Source organism: Brassica napus, chromosome C9 (genome assembly GCF_020379485.1).
Source record: "Brassica napus cultivar Da-Ae chromosome C9, Da-Ae, whole genome shotgun sequence".
Classification (NCBI taxonomy): Eukaryota; Viridiplantae; Streptophyta; class Magnoliopsida; order Brassicales; family Brassicaceae; genus Brassica; species Brassica napus.
The window spans coordinates 58613513-58630707 of NC_063452.1; the positions used below are offsets into that span (position 1 = coordinate 58613513).

The 17195-nt window shown below is 36.2% G+C and overlaps 5 protein-coding genes across 5 annotated transcripts; 2 read left to right on the forward strand and 3 right to left on the reverse strand.

The window, feature by feature from the left end:
* Window positions 1-1191: 1191 nt before the first annotated feature.
* LOC111206251 (early nodulin-like protein 1) lies at window positions 1192-2367 on the forward strand. The gene is made up of 2 exons (XM_022702721.2): window positions 1192-1584; window positions 1674-2367. Exons 1-2 carry the CDS (start codon window positions 1434-1436, stop codon window positions 1958-1960), a joined length of 438 nt encoding a protein of 145 aa, XP_022558442.1. The 5' UTR covers window positions 1192-1433; the 3' UTR covers window positions 1961-2367.
* A 197-nt stretch (window positions 2368-2564) lies between these two features.
* LOC106370524 (myb-related protein 315-like) lies at window positions 2565-4957 on the reverse strand. The gene is made up of 3 exons (XM_013810527.3): window positions 4362-4957; window positions 4114-4243; window positions 2565-3764 (listed from the first exon to the last, which is right to left on the reverse strand). Exons 1-3 carry the CDS (start codon window positions 4492-4494, stop codon window positions 3224-3226), a joined length of 804 nt encoding a protein of 267 aa, XP_013665981.1. The 5' UTR covers window positions 4495-4957; the 3' UTR covers window positions 2565-3223.
* Window positions 4958-9192: 4235 nt separating this feature from the next.
* LOC106372067 (30S ribosomal protein S13, chloroplastic-like) lies at window positions 9193-10136 on the forward strand. Its single transcript, XM_013812195.3, has 3 exons — window positions 9193-9421; window positions 9514-9732; window positions 9815-10136. The coding sequence occupies exons 1-3, from the start codon at window positions 9305-9307 to the stop codon at window positions 9980-9982; spliced, it is 504 nt and encodes a 167-aa protein (XP_013667649.1). The 5' UTR covers window positions 9193-9304; the 3' UTR covers window positions 9983-10136.
* A 52-nt stretch (window positions 10137-10188) lies between these two features.
* Window positions 10189-12389, reverse strand: LOC111206464 (probable carboxylesterase 16). Its single transcript, XM_022703387.2, has 2 exons — window positions 11287-12389; window positions 10189-10901 (listed from the first exon to the last, which is right to left on the reverse strand). The coding sequence occupies exons 1-2, from the start codon at window positions 12075-12077 to the stop codon at window positions 10361-10363; spliced, it is 1332 nt and encodes a 443-aa protein (XP_022559108.1). The 5' UTR covers window positions 12078-12389; the 3' UTR covers window positions 10189-10360.
* Window positions 12390-15993: 3604 nt separating this feature from the next.
* Window positions 15994-17062, reverse strand: LOC106418288 (TLC domain-containing protein At5g14285). The gene has a single exon (XM_013858956.3). The coding sequence runs from the start codon at window positions 17039-17041 to the stop codon at window positions 16274-16276; it is 768 nt and encodes a 255-aa protein (XP_013714410.1). The 5' UTR covers window positions 17042-17062; the 3' UTR covers window positions 15994-16273.
* Between the last annotated feature and the right edge of the window lie 133 nt (window positions 17063-17195).

Here is a 17195-nt window from a genome sequence, read left to right on the forward strand (position 1 = left end):
TGCGAGAGTAGGAACATGCAGACCATAATATAAACAGTGACGTACGACCAAGTGGCTTCTCTCTTCCGGTAAGTAATTGTCGGAATCGGAACGCAAAGCGACCTTATGACCAGAATAGCGTAAAACAAGAATAATCCTGCCAAAAGAAACGTGTCTAGAACCTTATTCTTGTCTTCCCAACGAGTCATCTGTTCCGAACGAGGCGGCGACCGGACTTGTACTAACGTTGCCGCTATAAAACCAAGAGATGATACAGCTATTCCGTAATATATAAACCGCGTTCTCGAACCATTCACGCCTTCAATTATCATCGTTTCAGCTCGAATAATCGATGTTGTTAACTGGTTTCTAAGGGTTTTGTTTATTGTTGTTGAACAAATTAATAATGATAATACTACTTACGACTTAGGCCTCTCTAATCGAACGATTTATATAGGACTTCCTAATTCCAATGAGAATTACCAAAGTTAAAATTCTGGGCCAGCATACACTGAGCCCATAAACATGGACGGTTAAGTCTACGTGTTCAAAATCAGGTTCCGATCGAGAATATTCTTGTCTGCATAGAGGTTTTTGTTTATCGGCAACTATTCTATTAATTCATCAAAAATACAAACATCCTAATAAACCGCACAAAAATCACAAAAGGATAAAAAAAAAATCCAAAAATATAAACAAACCCATAAAAGGATAAATCCATACAATATCGAAAACTTTCCCAAAGATGAAAAAACTGACTAAAAAAAAAGAAAGATAAAAAAACTCATGAACAAGAAATATTTAGCAAAATTCCACCATAGCGTTATATATAAAATATAAGAGAGTTATGGAGCCACCATTGATCTTAATCTTTTGGATCATCCTCGACCAGACAAAGAGAAGAGAGCGTAACAGTATGTACAAGATAATGGATAGGAGATAGAGACATATTTCTTGTTATTAGTGTAACCAACATTGTACAAGACAGAAGATGCCAGGTGCTGTAACAGACTCTTGGCACTGTGCTATAGTGAGTTCTGACATGAAGATTATTGAAGACACGGTCATAATAAATTTAATGTTCCGAGTTATGTGATAAAGTTTAGATACATCAGTGATCTTGTTAAGCTGTTTAAGCCTGAGATCAAGCTAAAGACTTGTACTGGACCGGACCGGACGGGACCAAAATCAATTTAGATGTACGGTTATTACAAATAGCCACGGAAACACTCTAACTGGCTCAGTGTTTGATCCTCCTTTGTTCCCGCTTGATTTCATTTTAATCAAAAGCACTTAACGAGCCACTAACACTTATCTCCCATCACTCTCTCCCACTATCTCTCTTCTCGTAACCAACCCGACTCTTTGTCTTATAAAAATCCTAATTTATTAACCCTAGAACCAGATTCACTCCATTGTTGTTTACTCTCGGGATAAGAAAGTTAAAAAAAAAGATGTTTCTTTGGCTAGTAATTGTCTTAATGGTTTCTGGTTCAGTCTCTTCAAATGAATACAAACTCCATTGGGTTATTCCTCCTGCAAATGTTTCAACAAGTCTTAACGATTGGGCTTCCGGTCAACGGTTCCAAGTTGGAGACACCATTCGTAAGCATATCCTAAACTTTTAAAAAGTTTCAATCTCTTTACACATCAAATTTGATTTTTTTCCTTGTTTGGTTTTATGGGGTCAAAAGGATTCAAGTACAAGAAAGATTCGGTGATGCAAGTGACAAAGGAGGGTTATATGCAATGCAATTCGTCGCACCCAAGATTCTACTCGAATACGGGCAAGACCCGGTTCATGTTTGATCACTCAGTTCCTTACTATTTCATAAGTGGAACGTCTGGTCACTGTGAAAAAGGTCAGAAAATGATCGTCGAGGTCATGGCTCACGACCGTACCACCACATCCGTAGCTCCTACGCCTGCAATGGCCGTTTGGTTGTGTTTCTTCAGCTTCACGTTATCTCTTGTTGCTTAGTGTCAGTGTTAGATTTAGGTTAAAATTAGCTTGTTTATGTTTGCTGCTTTCTATGATAATTTCGTATTCCTTTAAAAAAAAAAATTAGAGCTCATATATTTGCTAGTTGTATAGTTTTATAAACTTTTTATTCGTGAGTCTAGTCTCTCTTTTCTTAATATACCTAGTGGAGGTTGTTTGACATTAAAAGAAAACACATAGATTTGTTCTTCATTCCATACCACTGTTTTCATAATTACCATTTAAATTAAAAATAACACTTAAAATTTCTTTTTTTAAAATACACTTAAATATGACATAGCTTCCAAAAATTTAAATATTTTACTATTATTACAAAAAAAATTATTCGTTTACACACGGAGTTTAATTCAATGATTGCAAAATTCCAAACACTTGACGGAAGCAACATTGTCGTCATTGTCTTTTATCCCAACAACTATGATCACCATGATCTAAAAGTGTAAAATATTTTATTCTTGATTATTTTGGTCCGATCAAATCAATATTCTTAAGAAAATATTAATAGTTATCGAAATATTAGTAGATGTGATTACTTAATTCATTTATACAGAACAAAATTAAATCTTTTGCCTGCTTCGAATGAAGTAGGTACAATTGTTTTTTTTATTTTTTGCAAAAGTGGTAGGTGTAATTTATTTTGGAACTCATTGTTAATTTTCAAACGGGCCAATTGTTTCATAAGTTTTTTTCTTCTTTTTTAAAAAAGGATTTAAGTCACTTTCACAAGTTTTGTTTAGTATATGTTCCTTCTATATGTTTTCCCGTAAATGTTTCTTTTAACAGATGAAAGGCCGCATTGACCTAATTCACCAAACTATAAAGAACACATTTATACATATATAAATTAATGTAAGCAACACTTATTGTGCCGCACATGTGGGAGGTGGGATTGGTTTTGTTATATATATATGTTGCCTGTTTTTATTGGAAGTGTTGCAAGAATTTAGTAGAATTGTATGGAACTTGATATATAATTACGAACAACTATTTGAAAATTACTACGATAATGGTGATAGTGACTTACGGTCTTACCTATAAAACTAAAAAGTACATTATAGCTACTAATTAATACGAGAAAAATATCGTCACTATGACACTATATATGCATACATGATACATATTGTATGAGAAAATTATAATACATTATTGCACGCCATGCATACTCCAATCTTACATACATGAAATGAAGCTACTAATTAATTACTTACGATAATTATTTTATAGATATGCAACAATGTTATATCACATTTTGTCATAAAGGAAAAGCGTATCATCAAGATTGGTGAAGAGGTCCCAAGGCACCAAAGGGTCCGTCATATCCAAGTCCCATTGCTCTAAAGAGATTGAATCTCCTGCAAGATATGATGAAGATTCACTTCTTGAAATATTACTATATAAAGAAGAGAACGAAGAAGACGAGATAGATATCTCGTTGTCTTGCATTGTGAATAGAGATCCGATGTCTACTTCTTCTGCATATAAAGTTTTGCAGTTTTCTGTCTGAATTTCTTCATCATTATTGGATACTATTAAGGGTTTCGTTGTTTCTATTATAACATCATCTTTTGGTTGATCCTTGGTTTCTTCTTTTTCTTTGATGGTAGAAGACATGTTTGGATTTGTTATCTGCTTAGATTCGGTTTGGTTGGTGATACTATTTATTGGTTCATGCGCAGCCTGATTTAAACCAAGATGTTTCATCTTCTTTTTGATCTTCGTATTCCAATGGTTCTTTATCTCGTTATCCGTTCGACCGGGGAAATGTGAGGCAATTTTAGACCACCTGCAACGTCCAAACACTCATAAAACATGTAAGAAGCATAACTATAGCATTCATACCGCATATAACGTGATCCTATCAATGTCACTTTGTAGTACAATTGTCTCATAGACTAAACAGAAAATAGCGTACGACGTGAAGGATAAATGAACAAACTTATACAAAATGTATAAATCCCCATATATATTATTCATTTTCCCACAACCAATTCTTCACTCAAAAATAACACACTCCCATGCATAACTATATACGTTGAAATTAGGTTTTAGAAAACATTTTCATAATTGATATAAAAAAAAGATAACATTTTCATATATTTTAACCCAAAAAGAAAAACATTATCCTGCGGTACCTATTGCCAAGTTGAGAGTGAAGTTCCATAATCGTATCTTCTTCAGCATCAGTGAAACCACCTCTCTTGAGATCAGGTCTCAAATAATTAATCCATCTCAATCTACAGCTCTTCCCACATCTCAACAAACCTTCATGCACATGTAAAGACTAATTAAACCCCAAAGAGAACATAAAATGCAATATGATAATAAAATCATAATTATGCATGCAGATATCTATATATGTGTTTGGATAAAGAAAGAAGACCTGCAAGTTTGGGGACGACTCTCCAGCAATGGATGCCATTGTTAAGAATGAAGTTCATGAGTCTATGATCTTCTTCTATAGTCCATGGACCTCTTTTCAATCCAATTTTTTCGCAGCAAGGTTTTCTCCCCATTTATTCAAAGCAAACTCTACTTAGTATATAGCATATATATCGATATGATGCTGATTTAAAGCAAAGAGAGAGCTTGATGAGTTAGCCAAAAGTATAAAGAAGAGAGCTTTCAATCAAGTAATGGACATTAACTATAAATAATAAGAGGTGAGTTGGGAAGGGCAAATATTCTCTCTTTTGACAGGTCACTTACAGGCTAAAAGACAAATAAATCCAAGTTTAAAGCATAACACTAATAAGAGAGGCAGTAAATAATGATTGCCGAGATGATTAAACAAAGAGTTAGTGAGTTTGTTTTAGAATAATATGTGCTTGTCGACAAACTTCTTTTTAGCTTGTGATTCATTAACTATCTAAGTTTGAGCTAAAGCACTGGCATAAATAAATTTCACTTTTACTAATCCAAAAAAATATTATTTGGGAAGTCGGTTGAGATATCATGAGTAATAAAAACACAAACATTTCTAAACAAGTCTCCATAATGCAATTTGCAAGTATTATATGTTTGCTTTATTGTGAAGTTCTTATTGTTGAGTTTATGATCATAAATAGTATACGATTTCTTTAAATGGCAACTAAAGGAATTAACTAACTATTATTTTCTTAAAACAATTGGTTAATAGATAAACGATTTGAAATTTGTTTGGATCCATCGGTCCCCTTCTTCAAAGCGTTGTGCTTGTTCTGTCATCAAAGCATCTTTTATTTTTGCAATATTCTATTTATAAAATATGTTGTATATAATTATTTGTTATGAACCTTTGAGGACTCCACTTTTTACGTCATCGTATGTTATTTTGCTTTTGCTTAATAAAATATGTTGTATATAAATTACGTCATGATTAGGCAACTTGCTTAATAAAGAAAGTCAATTTTATACTCACTTGCCATAATCTGTGATATTAATTTAATTATTTTAAAATTGAATAATCGTATAACTCATTTAGTCTAATTGATTAATTTAATTATTTTTATTTTAATTATTTTAAATGTTAAGTATATTATTTAAGTCGTTTCGCATTTAATAGATAAAATTTACTTTAAATGTACAAAACAGTAAATTTAATAAACTGTTACCGAAAATACTACTTAAAAATTAGTAGTTAGTATAGTTAATCATTTACATACATAAGATGAATCCATTGTTTGTTAGAAGTTCAAACCAGTTAACAAAATATAAAATGTAAAAGTGAGCCTGTATTATTAGATTGCAATATTGCTATGAATAATTGTTTTTAACATAATCAAAAACGTTTGAAGCAAAATCCATATTAAAGGGAAACTTATAGAAAATCAGATATTTTTACTATTCAAAATATTTGATTGAAAATATAATCTTAATTCAACACAAAATAAAATAAAAATGCTTTGGATTAAAGTTAGAGTTCGGGAAAAAAAACAAGGCAAAAACAAGTTGGTCGTGGCTAAACATCTCTTCAGGTTTAATGGGTGCGTTTATATCGCCTTCTACCAATTCTTCTTATTTTATCCTCTTGAGAATTATAGCTTCTTATTTTCTCTCTTTTATTTATAAAGTTTAGCTTAAATGTAACGCTATATTAATTTTCCATACCTTTCCTAAACTAAATGACTACAAAAGTCATAGCATATTACTCGTTTTTTTTTAAACTTTTTTAAGCATATTACTCGTTATCACTGCAATTTATATGTCTCTTTTAGAAAAATGAATAATGAGTCGAAATACTCAAGCATTTAGTCGCACAACTTTATAAGGTAAATCTCAAGCACTATATCACCATAAATTAGTTTGAAATCGGTAATTTTTGTTTCCTAAGAAATTGTTATTATTTCACCTTTTATATAGAAGTACTGGCTATTTGATCATACTAAAATAAGTTGCACAATAACAAAGTTAATTAAGAGGAACAATTTGCATTAAGATACTAATGCACGAAGGAATATCCTCAAGGTACTTGGAAAGTTGGAAGCATATGTGCATATACTCAATACGGATCAAACATATAGCAAACTTTCTAATTAAGAAGTATAGCAATCTGAAAAAAATTTAGGATATATGTCATAGTCTATTATAATCTTTAGGTTCCAACCCCAATATTATATATAAAAAAATTACCTCACGTATACAAATTGTATTAGTTTTTTTTTCATTGAATTATTATTCTGTTATGTGAACATTCAATTTGCATTATACTACTAAAAACTAGGTCATCGGGGGCAATTATATATATATATATATATGTATATGATGTCAAAATAAGTTAAAATTTTATTTATCATCGACGTATATATATAATGGAGGTTTCTGTTTCGTAAATCTTACATTACTGTTTGTGTTAGTATGTGCTTTTATACGACCTTAGTCGACAAAATAACTATATTGAATCATCTGAATTTCTAATTATATATCGTTTGCGTGGTTCATCATAATCTTTGCAGCTAACAAATATTCGACTTTGTTTTGGTTCACTGATTCTGAACTGAACTACACTTTAGACTAATGTAGAGTATTAAATACACGAGGGACCATTGGCAAAATGATTCATACTAGAGGGCCAGAGGCCATGAAGAAAACTAATAATACGAGAGACGAAAGCCATAACGACGTATCCATTATAGGCCCACTAAAATCTAATCTTACGTTTCTAGCCCATTAGGTCCAACTTAATCCCGTATCTTCAGTATTAACTTGGATTTTATGATAAACAAAGACACGAAGTGATGAAACTAAACCAATACTAAAACTATATTTCATACCAAATCAAGAGCCAGAAAACATACCGGATCGATCCATAATCAAACCGGTACAATTTGGTTTGATCAAGACACGTTCCTCGTGGTGACGACGAAGTAATTAGCTGTTCCAGTACATATAAAATCACAAATGGGTGTCCACAAACAAATTCAAACACATTACCATGTTCACATCTGTCCTTTTTTCTATTTTAAAAAATTAATGTCTAAACGGAACAACATGTAATGATAACGACTGATGATTATTTCTAGACCAAGGCACATTTTTATGCGTAGACTTTTAAATTTATCAACATTTTATAAACAACCCGATCTCTCTATATATTCAAGAACCCATTTATTGATAGATTCCACAGAGAAAAAGCAAAAGAAAGAAAGCGAAAAAGAAGGAGAAGAGATCCAAATGGCAGCAAGAAGTTCTTTGATCCGTTTTGCCTTCGTCTGCATTGTCTTGGCCGTGTTGGTCATGACTGCTGAGTCGCACAACGGAGTCAACCATGGTCCGGCTAAGTCTCCATCTTCCCATGATCCCAAGGCTCATGCCCCAGCACCAAGTGCTGCCACTTTCTCTGCCTATCCTCAGCTCATCGCCACCGCAGTGGTCGCTGCCTTGTCCTTCGTCTTCTAAGATCTGTTTCTGTTCATCATTATATTGCTTTCTCTCGGACTTTTTTGCTTTTAACTTTTAACTTTATTTTGTATGTCTTCCTCGTTTCTTGTATCTTGAAAGACTGTGATCTTCTGTTGCTATCATAATAAACCCTGTCTAAAAACATTTCTTCTTTTTATGCGTTCGTACCATATTTTCTCCTTTGAACCAAATCATCTGACCAAGGAACTATAATGGTTAAGCATGTGTTAGGTTTGGAAATTTATGAAAATCATAACGAAATAAACTTATATACTCATTTGAAAGTATGTAATAAATAAAAATCTAAATTAGAGATATACAAATGAGTTTGCCTAAACAAAATAATGAAATGGCAGCCTTAAGTTAATAATGGGCATGACTGAACAAAACAAAGGGTGCATTGAGACGTTTTGTGTGTGATAAAAGTGCATTCAGACATTGGTTCTGCAAGAACTGTGTATATTCCATTTAGCTACTAGATCAACGACAAGCTTCTTGTATACATATGAATATGATCTCCAAGCAACACGAAATAAAACATAAACATCATATATAGAAACAGCCAGCCCTAATATTATAGTAACTGTACTAAAAGAAAGACAATCTCAAACAACTGTATAAGTAGTATAAAAGAATCACCAGAATACTGTATAAGTAGTATAAAAGAATCACCAGAATGTTGCAGTAATCTGCAACCAAAACTATAAGTACGACTTCACTAAATCAGATTTGCAAAATGAATAACATGCAGACAGCTAAAAAAATACATTAATTAAAACAACAATAATTAACGACAGCGACGTTAAAGACCATCTCAATAATGTGTGTTTAAATTCTTTTTTCTCAATGCCAATCTCAATAGTTATAAGACTTACTCTTCTACGTTGACTTTGCATCTCGCCACTAACCATTTTTCTACAATCTGACTCGTTGCACCATCATTTATATATTAGCTGAGATACAGGTAGAGAAAAATACTCATCGAAGGGTTGCAAGGCCACTTATTCGATTAACTTAGAAAATTGCCGCGTTATATTCTCTATTCTTGATTTATCAAAAAGTTATATTATTCTTGATACGTGCCACATAAATACATAAACTAGTGTTCGAAAATCAAGAAGTCCAAAGTGGCAATCATATAGATTTATCAACAAGTTAAATATTACTAAGTTATCAACAAGTTAACGGAGCTAACAATAAATAATAACTAGGCGTCGTCTCCGCACATAAAATAATAGTATAGATATGCCTATCTGATAAGGCGCGAGTCCAGGCTTTACGATACAACAATGGGCCCTGTTAAAGCCCAATAAGTACTTTATTTCGTAAATTACATTTCTAGAATCAACGGAGCCCAACAGAAACGCGTCTGGACTCGACGTTGTGCCTTATCCGTAGCTCTCATCTTCTTCGTCGCCTCTGAAGAAGGATACAGAGAAAAAAAAAATGGCGCAGATGGTTGCGATGCCCGTAGCGCACTCGCTCTCACTCATTTGCAGTTGGACGAAATCGAATCCTCTGTCTCGCAACACTCTTGCTCTCCCACCTTCAAACGCTCCCAGCGTAATAATTTTCTCAAAGACTCTTACTTTCTCTCTCTGGCTTATGATTTGTTGTAATTAAAGTTCTCGATTTTGATTCCTTTGGTGTTGAAGAGTCTAACCATCAGATGTGCTCGTGTTGGAGGTGTGGAGATTCCGAGTAACAAGAGAATCGAATACTCTCTTCAGTACATTCACGGCATTGGCCGAACCAGAGCTCGCCAGATCCTCGTTGATCTCCAGATGGAGAACAAAATCACCAAAGACATGGCTGAGGAGGAACTCATTGTGCTTCGTGATGAAGTCTCCAAGTATATGATCGAGGGTGATCTGGTACTCTCTCTCTGCATTTTTCCATCTTCATAGTAACAGTTTTGTTGCACAATGGGCTTCTCTCTTATCATTTGTTGTGCAGAGGAGATTCAATGCGCTTGCTATCAAGAGATTGAAGGAGATTCAGTGTTACCGTGGGGTTAGGCACATCCAAGGGTTGCCGTGTCGTGGACAGAGAACCAAGAACAACTGCAGGACTCTTAAGGGCAAGAAGATCGCCATTGCTGGCAAGAAGAAAGTTTCCAAGTAACCCCATCTTCTTGATGTCCTTGTAATACTCTTTTTATTTCTCTGTTTAAAATGTGATTTGTGTAATCCCTGAGACTTGGTTTTAATCGTGAGCCCTTTCCAGAATCATCTTCGGCTTCATCATGTAAAAGGTTCTATTTAAGACCGTTCCAACAGATGTATTCTAGTGTTTCTCAGGTCAAAAGATGATAACCTCTAAGATAAGAGTTGAGTTCAAAGTTACCAAGGTGGTTTATTCAGAGTAGGTACATATGAATACATCATTAAACCAAAAAAAGACTCAAATCTTGAATCGTCTCTAATCCTAATCACAAAATCTTTGCTACATACAAAAAAAGTAAGATAATGAGTAACAATAATAGTTAACAGTGTTATAGTCTTAGTAAGAGAACTCATGGCCTCGGAGCGAAATGTATTTCTTCACCCAAATAGCAATATCTTCGGCGCATGCCTGTGCCTGAGGAGTCTTGAGAAGCATATCAAGTGTTGCAAACTCATGAACCGCGTCTTTATATTCCAAAACTGGAGAATCTACGTTTACTTTCCTAAGCTCCTCGGCGTAAGCAATGGCTCGATCTCTCATCCAGTCATGCTCCGCCACTACTGTAAGAGTCGGAGGCATTAGCTTCAGAGGTGGTCCACTCCGGTTGTGTGCAAGCGGGTTTGCTGCTGGGTGGTCAAAGTCGAACTCTTTCTCTGGTAAGAAGAGTTTCCAGGCGAGTGCAGAGACAGACTTATCGTAGAAGTAAGAGTTTGCCAGCTTTATCTCTGATTGTGTTGGGTTGTTCCCGATGAAGAAAGGGTACATTAGAACCTGTGCAACGACTTTAACAGGCTCTAGAAGTTTCCCAGCTTCTACTGCTTTCCGAGCTACGTAGTCTGCTATGTTCCCACCACAGCTCACCCCCAAAAGAACACATCTGTTTCAAATCATATATGAGCAACAAGTTGAGAAACAGAAACAGCTCTTGATGGGTGATTGCAAGCAATAGAAGATAACCTCATCGAACTAGTTCTACACACAGAACCAATGACCAGGACCGGTCTTGAAATTTTGGGGGTTATAGATGATTTAGTAAAGATTTCAATAATTTAAAAAAAAAAAAAATTAGAAGCCTATGTCTACATAATTTTCTTCAAAAAAAAAATTAGGAGTTTACCCTGACAACTTAGTTCCTAGTTCTCCATAGATCAACTCATAACTAGTATAAACGGGTCTAAATTCCAGAAATCAACCTCTCCAAACAAGCATCAAGCCACAAACGCATCCACAAGCAACAAGCATGCAAGACAACAAATACAAACCTGGAAGGATCAGCATGAGCTGCGAGCCAAGGCTCAACCATAGAAGCACCAAAAGCATCAACAATGTGACCTTGAACATTCAGTTTCTTCAACTCAACTCCATTAACGCGTCTATTATTACCCAAAGACTTACAACAATCAGCTAGATTAGCTTGCTTCCCAAGCCAATTCAGCACCTTAACCCCATCCTCAAACGCCGCAGGATACCTATTCTCAGGCGCAAGCCTATACCCTACTGCCAACACAATCACATCGCACACTTTAGCTATCCTCCGGCAAAAGAAGTCGTTAGCCGCCGAGTCAGATCCTCCGGCGACCCAACCTCCGCCGTGAAACTGCAACATCACCGGCAATTTACGCGAGCTTCTCTTCGCCGACGGCGCGTATCCTCCGTAAGGTTCGTAGCTCTTCCTCCGAGACTCGTTCCTCTCCGGAGAGGTCTGGTTACGAGGGATGACGGCGTAGCTATGTCTCCGATCGGATCTGGGATTGTGAGGATGAGAATGAGAATCGTCGTCTCCGCGGCGTAGCTCGGACGGGGAGAGAGCTGATTCGGGGAGGAAGATGCGGACCGTGAGCGACGTCATCGGATCGATGTGGATGTCTTTGGTCGCGACGCCGTCGGTGAAGGACGGGTTCGCGGCGGCGACGGATTCATCGGATCGGGTGGAGACGCCGAAGGGATCAGGCGACGCGTCGTCGTCGGGGGAAGATGAGATGAGGTTCTGGAGACGGTGTTTGAGGAGGAGCTTGAAGAAGACGCTGTAGAGTTTCACAGCTACGCTTGGCATTTCCCTCTCTGTTCTCACCCAAATAATGGGAACTTTTTGTTTTTTCTAGGTGTGTGTGTGTGTGTGAGAGAGAGAGAGAGAGAGAGAGAGAGAGAGAGAGAGAGAGATCACATCTATGGAGCTCACCTCATACAAGTTGAAATTGAGAGAGTCTATGGAGACTGGGATAGAAGCTTCTGGGTGCAAAGAAGCAAAATTGATCAAGCTTTTCTATAATCAAAATGATGACGAGGAAGAAGAAGAAGGTAGAGAGAGGGAAAGACATTGGATTGTGGACAAAGTGTCATTGTCTCTTGGTAATAAGAGGAGACAATAATCACCTGTACCGCGTTTACCGTGAGTAGAGAGTTGTGTTTCGTTTTCGAGATACGTACGTTTCAGCGACGTACAAAGCGCAAAAAGCTTTTTTTTTTTTTTTTTTTTGCAACTGATTTTAAGCTTTTCTTTTTTCTTTGCGTGCGTATATATATATATGATCTTTTTATTTTTTCTTGTAAATGGAAACTATTAAATGAGATTCCAAAAATTAAATCATAGAGATTTACACTTCATTTTGTTTCCAATTATATGGCTATGAACTATAAAGACAGCCTTACATATAATTTATTTTAATTTATGAAAATCTTGGTTAAATAAGAGAAAACTTTCAAATGTAACAAAGAATGCTACCTTGAATTAGTCATCGCATAATTGTTTGACGATTCTATTATAGCTTAATGATAGTTTTATTCAGTGTTCATATGAATATGAGAATGTTGCCAAACAAATTGAGAGAGAAAAAAACAAATCCTTGAAACATTCAAAAATATTTGGTCGATATTGGTGAACTATAAAATTATAAAATCAAGACTCTAGAGATCGTATTCAGAAATATAAAACTGACACTAATTTCCAATAATAGTCTCGGTCAAGGCCCATACCATTTAATTCGATTTTTTTTAGATCCTTCATGAGATGATTTATTGATCTGTCTGGTTTCGGAAGTGTAAAACATGAAAGTATTACACCCTCGGTCACATTTTGACTTATTAATAACATAATAAGTCACTTATGTCTACTGGGATATTTTTTGCCAACCAAATCTCGAACTATCATATATTTGGTTAGCTTTTATTTACAACCAAATTATATCTCAACTAATGGAACTCACTATTTTCTCTCTTTTTTTTTTCCTGAAATATTATTCTTCATTTTTTCACAGATTTAAATTTTCAAAAATAATTGCTTCCCAAATTATGTTTTTGTTTGATTGATTACATGTTAATAAGGAGAAGAAGAAGGAGAAAAGAACATGGAGGTGGTTCGGCTAGTCGAGTTGGAGAGAGTCGATCCGAAGCTCGTCACTGTGGAGAGAGTCTTACCAGGTCATGTGAAGCTCGTGACGGTGGCTATTTTGATCAGACGAGGAGCTTGAGGCGAACAATTCGGCCGGAGAGTCATCATATAATGTACTGGAGATGATGCGGTGGGTTTGGCCGATGAGTAAGCCATCGACATCACCGGAAACATCATCAGGCTACGGTTCTCTTTCCCGGCGTCGTGACCTTGTGTCTGGCCATCGCGGATCCGTCGCGAGCAACTCAAGAACATCAATGGCTAATTTTGACTTTTTTGCACGTTCGGTCCTTTATATTTTGTATAGTTTCGAATCTGACTCATAGCTATTTAAATATACAAATATATTATCTAATTAGACTAATTAACATCTAACTTCTTGATTGTTCATCCCAACTCCTCCTAATTGCATAAATGGCTCTTCATATTTTATTTATGCCCAAATTAGCTGATGTACATGCATATCGATGTACATGTGGATGAAAAAAAATTGTGTACATGGTATCATAAACATATCAAAACCATGACATATTTTTTTACCCGGTGTACATGAGATTTTTTTGTGAAATGATGGACATTGCAAATTGTAAATGTATCTAACAAACTTATTAGGTGTACATGTGGATTCTTGCACATGTATTAAAAATTTTATATGGTCTCTATGTATTATTATACAAGTTAATTGGTGTACATATGAATTATTGTACATGTGGATAATAATAAATTGGTGTGCACGGTATATAGTACTTATGAATTAAGATGGAGCTAATAGATTTGTCTATAAAGGAATTAAATTGAGATGGTAAAAACCAGTAAAATGCACTATACACACCTAAATAAAACCTAAAATGATCTAAATTAATTAAGAAATACTCTAAATTTATCTAAATAAATCCTAAAATGTATTTACCAAATTTATTAAGTGTACAAATTAAGTGGTGTACATTTGCATTGTTGTACACGTGGACAATGAATATTCTGTGTACACCTGATCATGTACATATAAATATACACGAAACATATACATATGCATGTACATCTAATTATAGACGAAACATCGTATGTATTGCACAAATTATCACAATTTGGGCAGTGTACAAATGGATCGGTATACGTATAATTTTCTATGAATCATTGTACATGTGGACAGCAAAATATGTGCAGTGTATATTTGGAAATTTGGATCCAAATCGAAAGGATTTATTTGCAAATCAGACACATATGAGACATAAACAAAATAAAACAACATGACATGGACCAATGTTGCAAAATAAGAACATTTGCTTGGTTTAGATTGCACAATAAGTTTTGAAGACAAATTTGAACAAATTAGCAGTTTGAGACAAATTTGAGAATTAACAAGAATAGAAGGACCAGAAGAGCAAATAATCTAAAACTGCCATTGTTGCTAAAATCAAGCTTTGTCATTGATCTGCGACTAAAGCCTTGACGATTCTGGCGACCACGACTCCGGTCCCGATCATAACGACCACAACAAGAACGAAACGACCTCTTCTTGAGGCGGATTGTAGTGGAGCTCTGTCGGAATGGAGCTCTCCGGCTGCTCCGTCACGTTTTCTCGCCGAACTGTGACTGAAGCCACGACAATTCCGGTGGACACACTCCAGTCCCGACCACGTGGAGGAAGAGACGACTGCTCCGTCACTCAGATTTTAGAAGTGGAGGTTGATGAGGATTACGGGAGGAGGTGATAGTTGGTGAAGTGATTAGTAGAGGATTAAAATAAATAGTGGGTCCTACTGGTTTTATCCTAGTTATGGTGTAGTTAGAAAAGAAAATAATTAGCTAAGAAAGTGTCTCAGTAGCCTAAAATGATCTTAAGTGTAACAAAAACTCAAAAAGTGACTTTGAATGTAAATCACTCGTAAAACATTGGGGATCCATCATCAGGACTCTGGAGGTGTGTGCCATAAATGCCCCTGACCCCAGGTTCCTTCAACCATTGAACTTTGGACTACTTTTCCACAGTTTTTTTCTTCTGTATGCATAAGTTGGATTCACAAACAATTCTTCAATGTAGTCGGACTTAAAAAGTTAAAACAGTGAATATGTGTTAAGCCGACTATTATTATAATCTTAAATTTGATTTTGATATAAGTTTGACATGATTGAGTCTGTAAACACCACAAGAATTCTAAGGTTTGTTTACTATTCATTGTTCTTTCGTTGGTCGGTCTAACGAGACTTTCTCAGTTTATCTCATCTAAACATCTTCCAACATAAAAAGTAGCAGTCATGACTTGTTTACCTCTTGCATCATCTTGGTCAAACAGAGAAATAGATCCCTTGGCCGAGAGCCTGTTTCTAAAGAATCAGGAAACTAAACCTTGGGTTACTATTTACCAACCATGAGGATTGTCAGCTAAACTCACACTAACTAGTATTATGGGTGCAAACGAACCTGAAATGCTAGGCCTCTCACGACTGTCAATCTTACCTGGCTGTCGGGAAGAAGGCCATCATGGAACACACAAGCTTCTCTATTATTTGTTAGACAGAACAAATAAACTCAGAGGCCAAGTGTATTCAATCAGAGTTATCTGACGTTGTAAACAGAAAGTACTAGTTCATAATCATATTATAGCTCACCAAGAATGGCAAACTTATAAAACAACCCCATTCTAATACCTTACACGCTGCGTCTGGCACAGTTACAAACCAAGAGAGATGTAGAAAAAAACTTGACCAAGACCAATGAATGTCACAAACTTCTGAATCATGCAGAGAATGTAACACACATGAATTAAAACTGCAACTGCACATACTTCTCATCCAGAAGCAAATCAATTATTAATAATATAGTACATAAAAGAAGGCCAAAACAAATGATCATGACAAAACTATCTAACCTTCTTGTCTTGTCCTAATTTTTTAGCCTTCCTTTCTCTAAACAATTCTATCCACAGATTCCAAATCCAAAGTATACTAACAGTAATAGCAGTTCCAACAACAACAGCCCAAGAAACCCACAGCCAGTTAGGTATCACGCCGTTAGCTTCGCCTCTAGCGTAAGAAGCAACCATCTTCCCAAAGAACAAAGGTCCCAACACTCCTCTAACGACACTGTAGAATGCGTAAAACGGAGGGGACAAGAGATCATACACTTTGACGGCCAATCTAGACTCCGGATCGCTCTTCCTCGCTCCGGCGAGTGTCCACGCGTTTTGACACGCGCTGGTGACCTCAGCGAGGATCAGGAGCCCTAATATGGCGCAGGCTCCGTGGGAGACGAGGAAGCGACATGTGATGAAGACGAAGAGAGTAGCTACGTGGTGGCCGATGAAGAGGACGTCGCTAGGGTAGAAGACGATGTAGTGGAGGAGATCGGTGAGGAAGTAGGCGACGCTGAAATCGAGGACGGTGTTCTGAGCGGCGGTGTTAGCCGAGGAGAAGGAGAAGCCTGAGGAGGAGGAGAAGACGGCGCGTGAGGCGAGGAAGACTGCGGGAGTTCCGTGGAAGATTGAGATTAGACAGCTTGAAGCTTCGGGACGGATTTGTGGTTTCCAATTGCGGAAGACGATGAGGTAGGCGACGAGGTAGATGATTAGGAACATGGTGAAGAAGAGTGGGACGTCTGGAACGGAGGTTTTGAAGACGTTGATCGACATTGAGATCGGAATCTCAACCCTAGCTGAAACTGAAGAAGGAGATGAATGTACGAGGAATAACACAACAGACGAAGTTAATCTGGTTGATGAGTAGCTTCGTCGAGTTAGGACAAGACATGTGTTATGAATGAATGTCTGGTTAATGTTTGTCACG

Excerpts from the sequence above, each read along its gene's own strand:
- LOC106372067 (XM_013812195.3), top strand. The coding sequence starts at position 9,305 with ATGGCGCAGATGGTTGCGATGCCCGTAGCGCACTCGCTCTCACTCATT. Across the intron at positions 9,422-9,513 it reads CACCTTCAAACGCTCCCAGC|AGTCTAACCATCAGATGTGC; the intron begins GTAATAATTTTC and ends TTGGTGTTGAAG. Across the intron at positions 9,733-9,814 it reads ATATGATCGAGGGTGATCTG|AGGAGATTCAATGCGCTTGC; the intron begins GTACTCTCTCTC and ends TTTGTTGTGCAG.
- LOC106418288 (XM_013858956.3), bottom strand. The coding sequence starts at position 17,041 with ATGTCGATCAACGTCTTCAAAACCTCCGTTCCAGACGTCCCACTCTTC.
- LOC106370524 (XM_013810527.3), bottom strand. The coding sequence starts at position 4,494 with ATGGGGAGAAAACCTTGCTGCGAAAAAATTGGATTGAAAAGAGGTCCA. Across the intron at positions 4,244-4,361 it reads AGTCGTCCCCAAACTTGCAG|GTTTGTTGAGATGTGGGAAG; the intron begins GTCTTCTTTCTT and ends ATGTGCATGAAG. Across the intron at positions 3,765-4,113 it reads CACTCTCAACTTGGCAATAG|GTGGTCTAAAATTGCCTCAC; the intron begins GTACCGCAGGAT and ends TGGACGTTGCAG.
- LOC111206464 (XM_022703387.2), bottom strand. The coding sequence starts at position 12,077 with ATGCCAAGCGTAGCTGTGAAACTCTACAGCGTCTTCTTCAAGCTCCTC. Across the intron at positions 10,902-11,286 it reads GCTCATGCTGATCCTTCCAG|ATGTGTTCTTTTGGGGGTGA; the intron begins GTTTGTATTTGT and ends GATTTGAAACAG.
- LOC111206251 (XM_022702721.2), top strand. The coding sequence starts at position 1,434 with ATGTTTCTTTGGCTAGTAATTGTCTTAATGGTTTCTGGTTCAGTCTCT. Across the intron at positions 1,585-1,673 it reads CCAAGTTGGAGACACCATTC|GATTCAAGTACAAGAAAGAT; the intron begins GTAAGCATATCC and ends TGGGGTCAAAAG.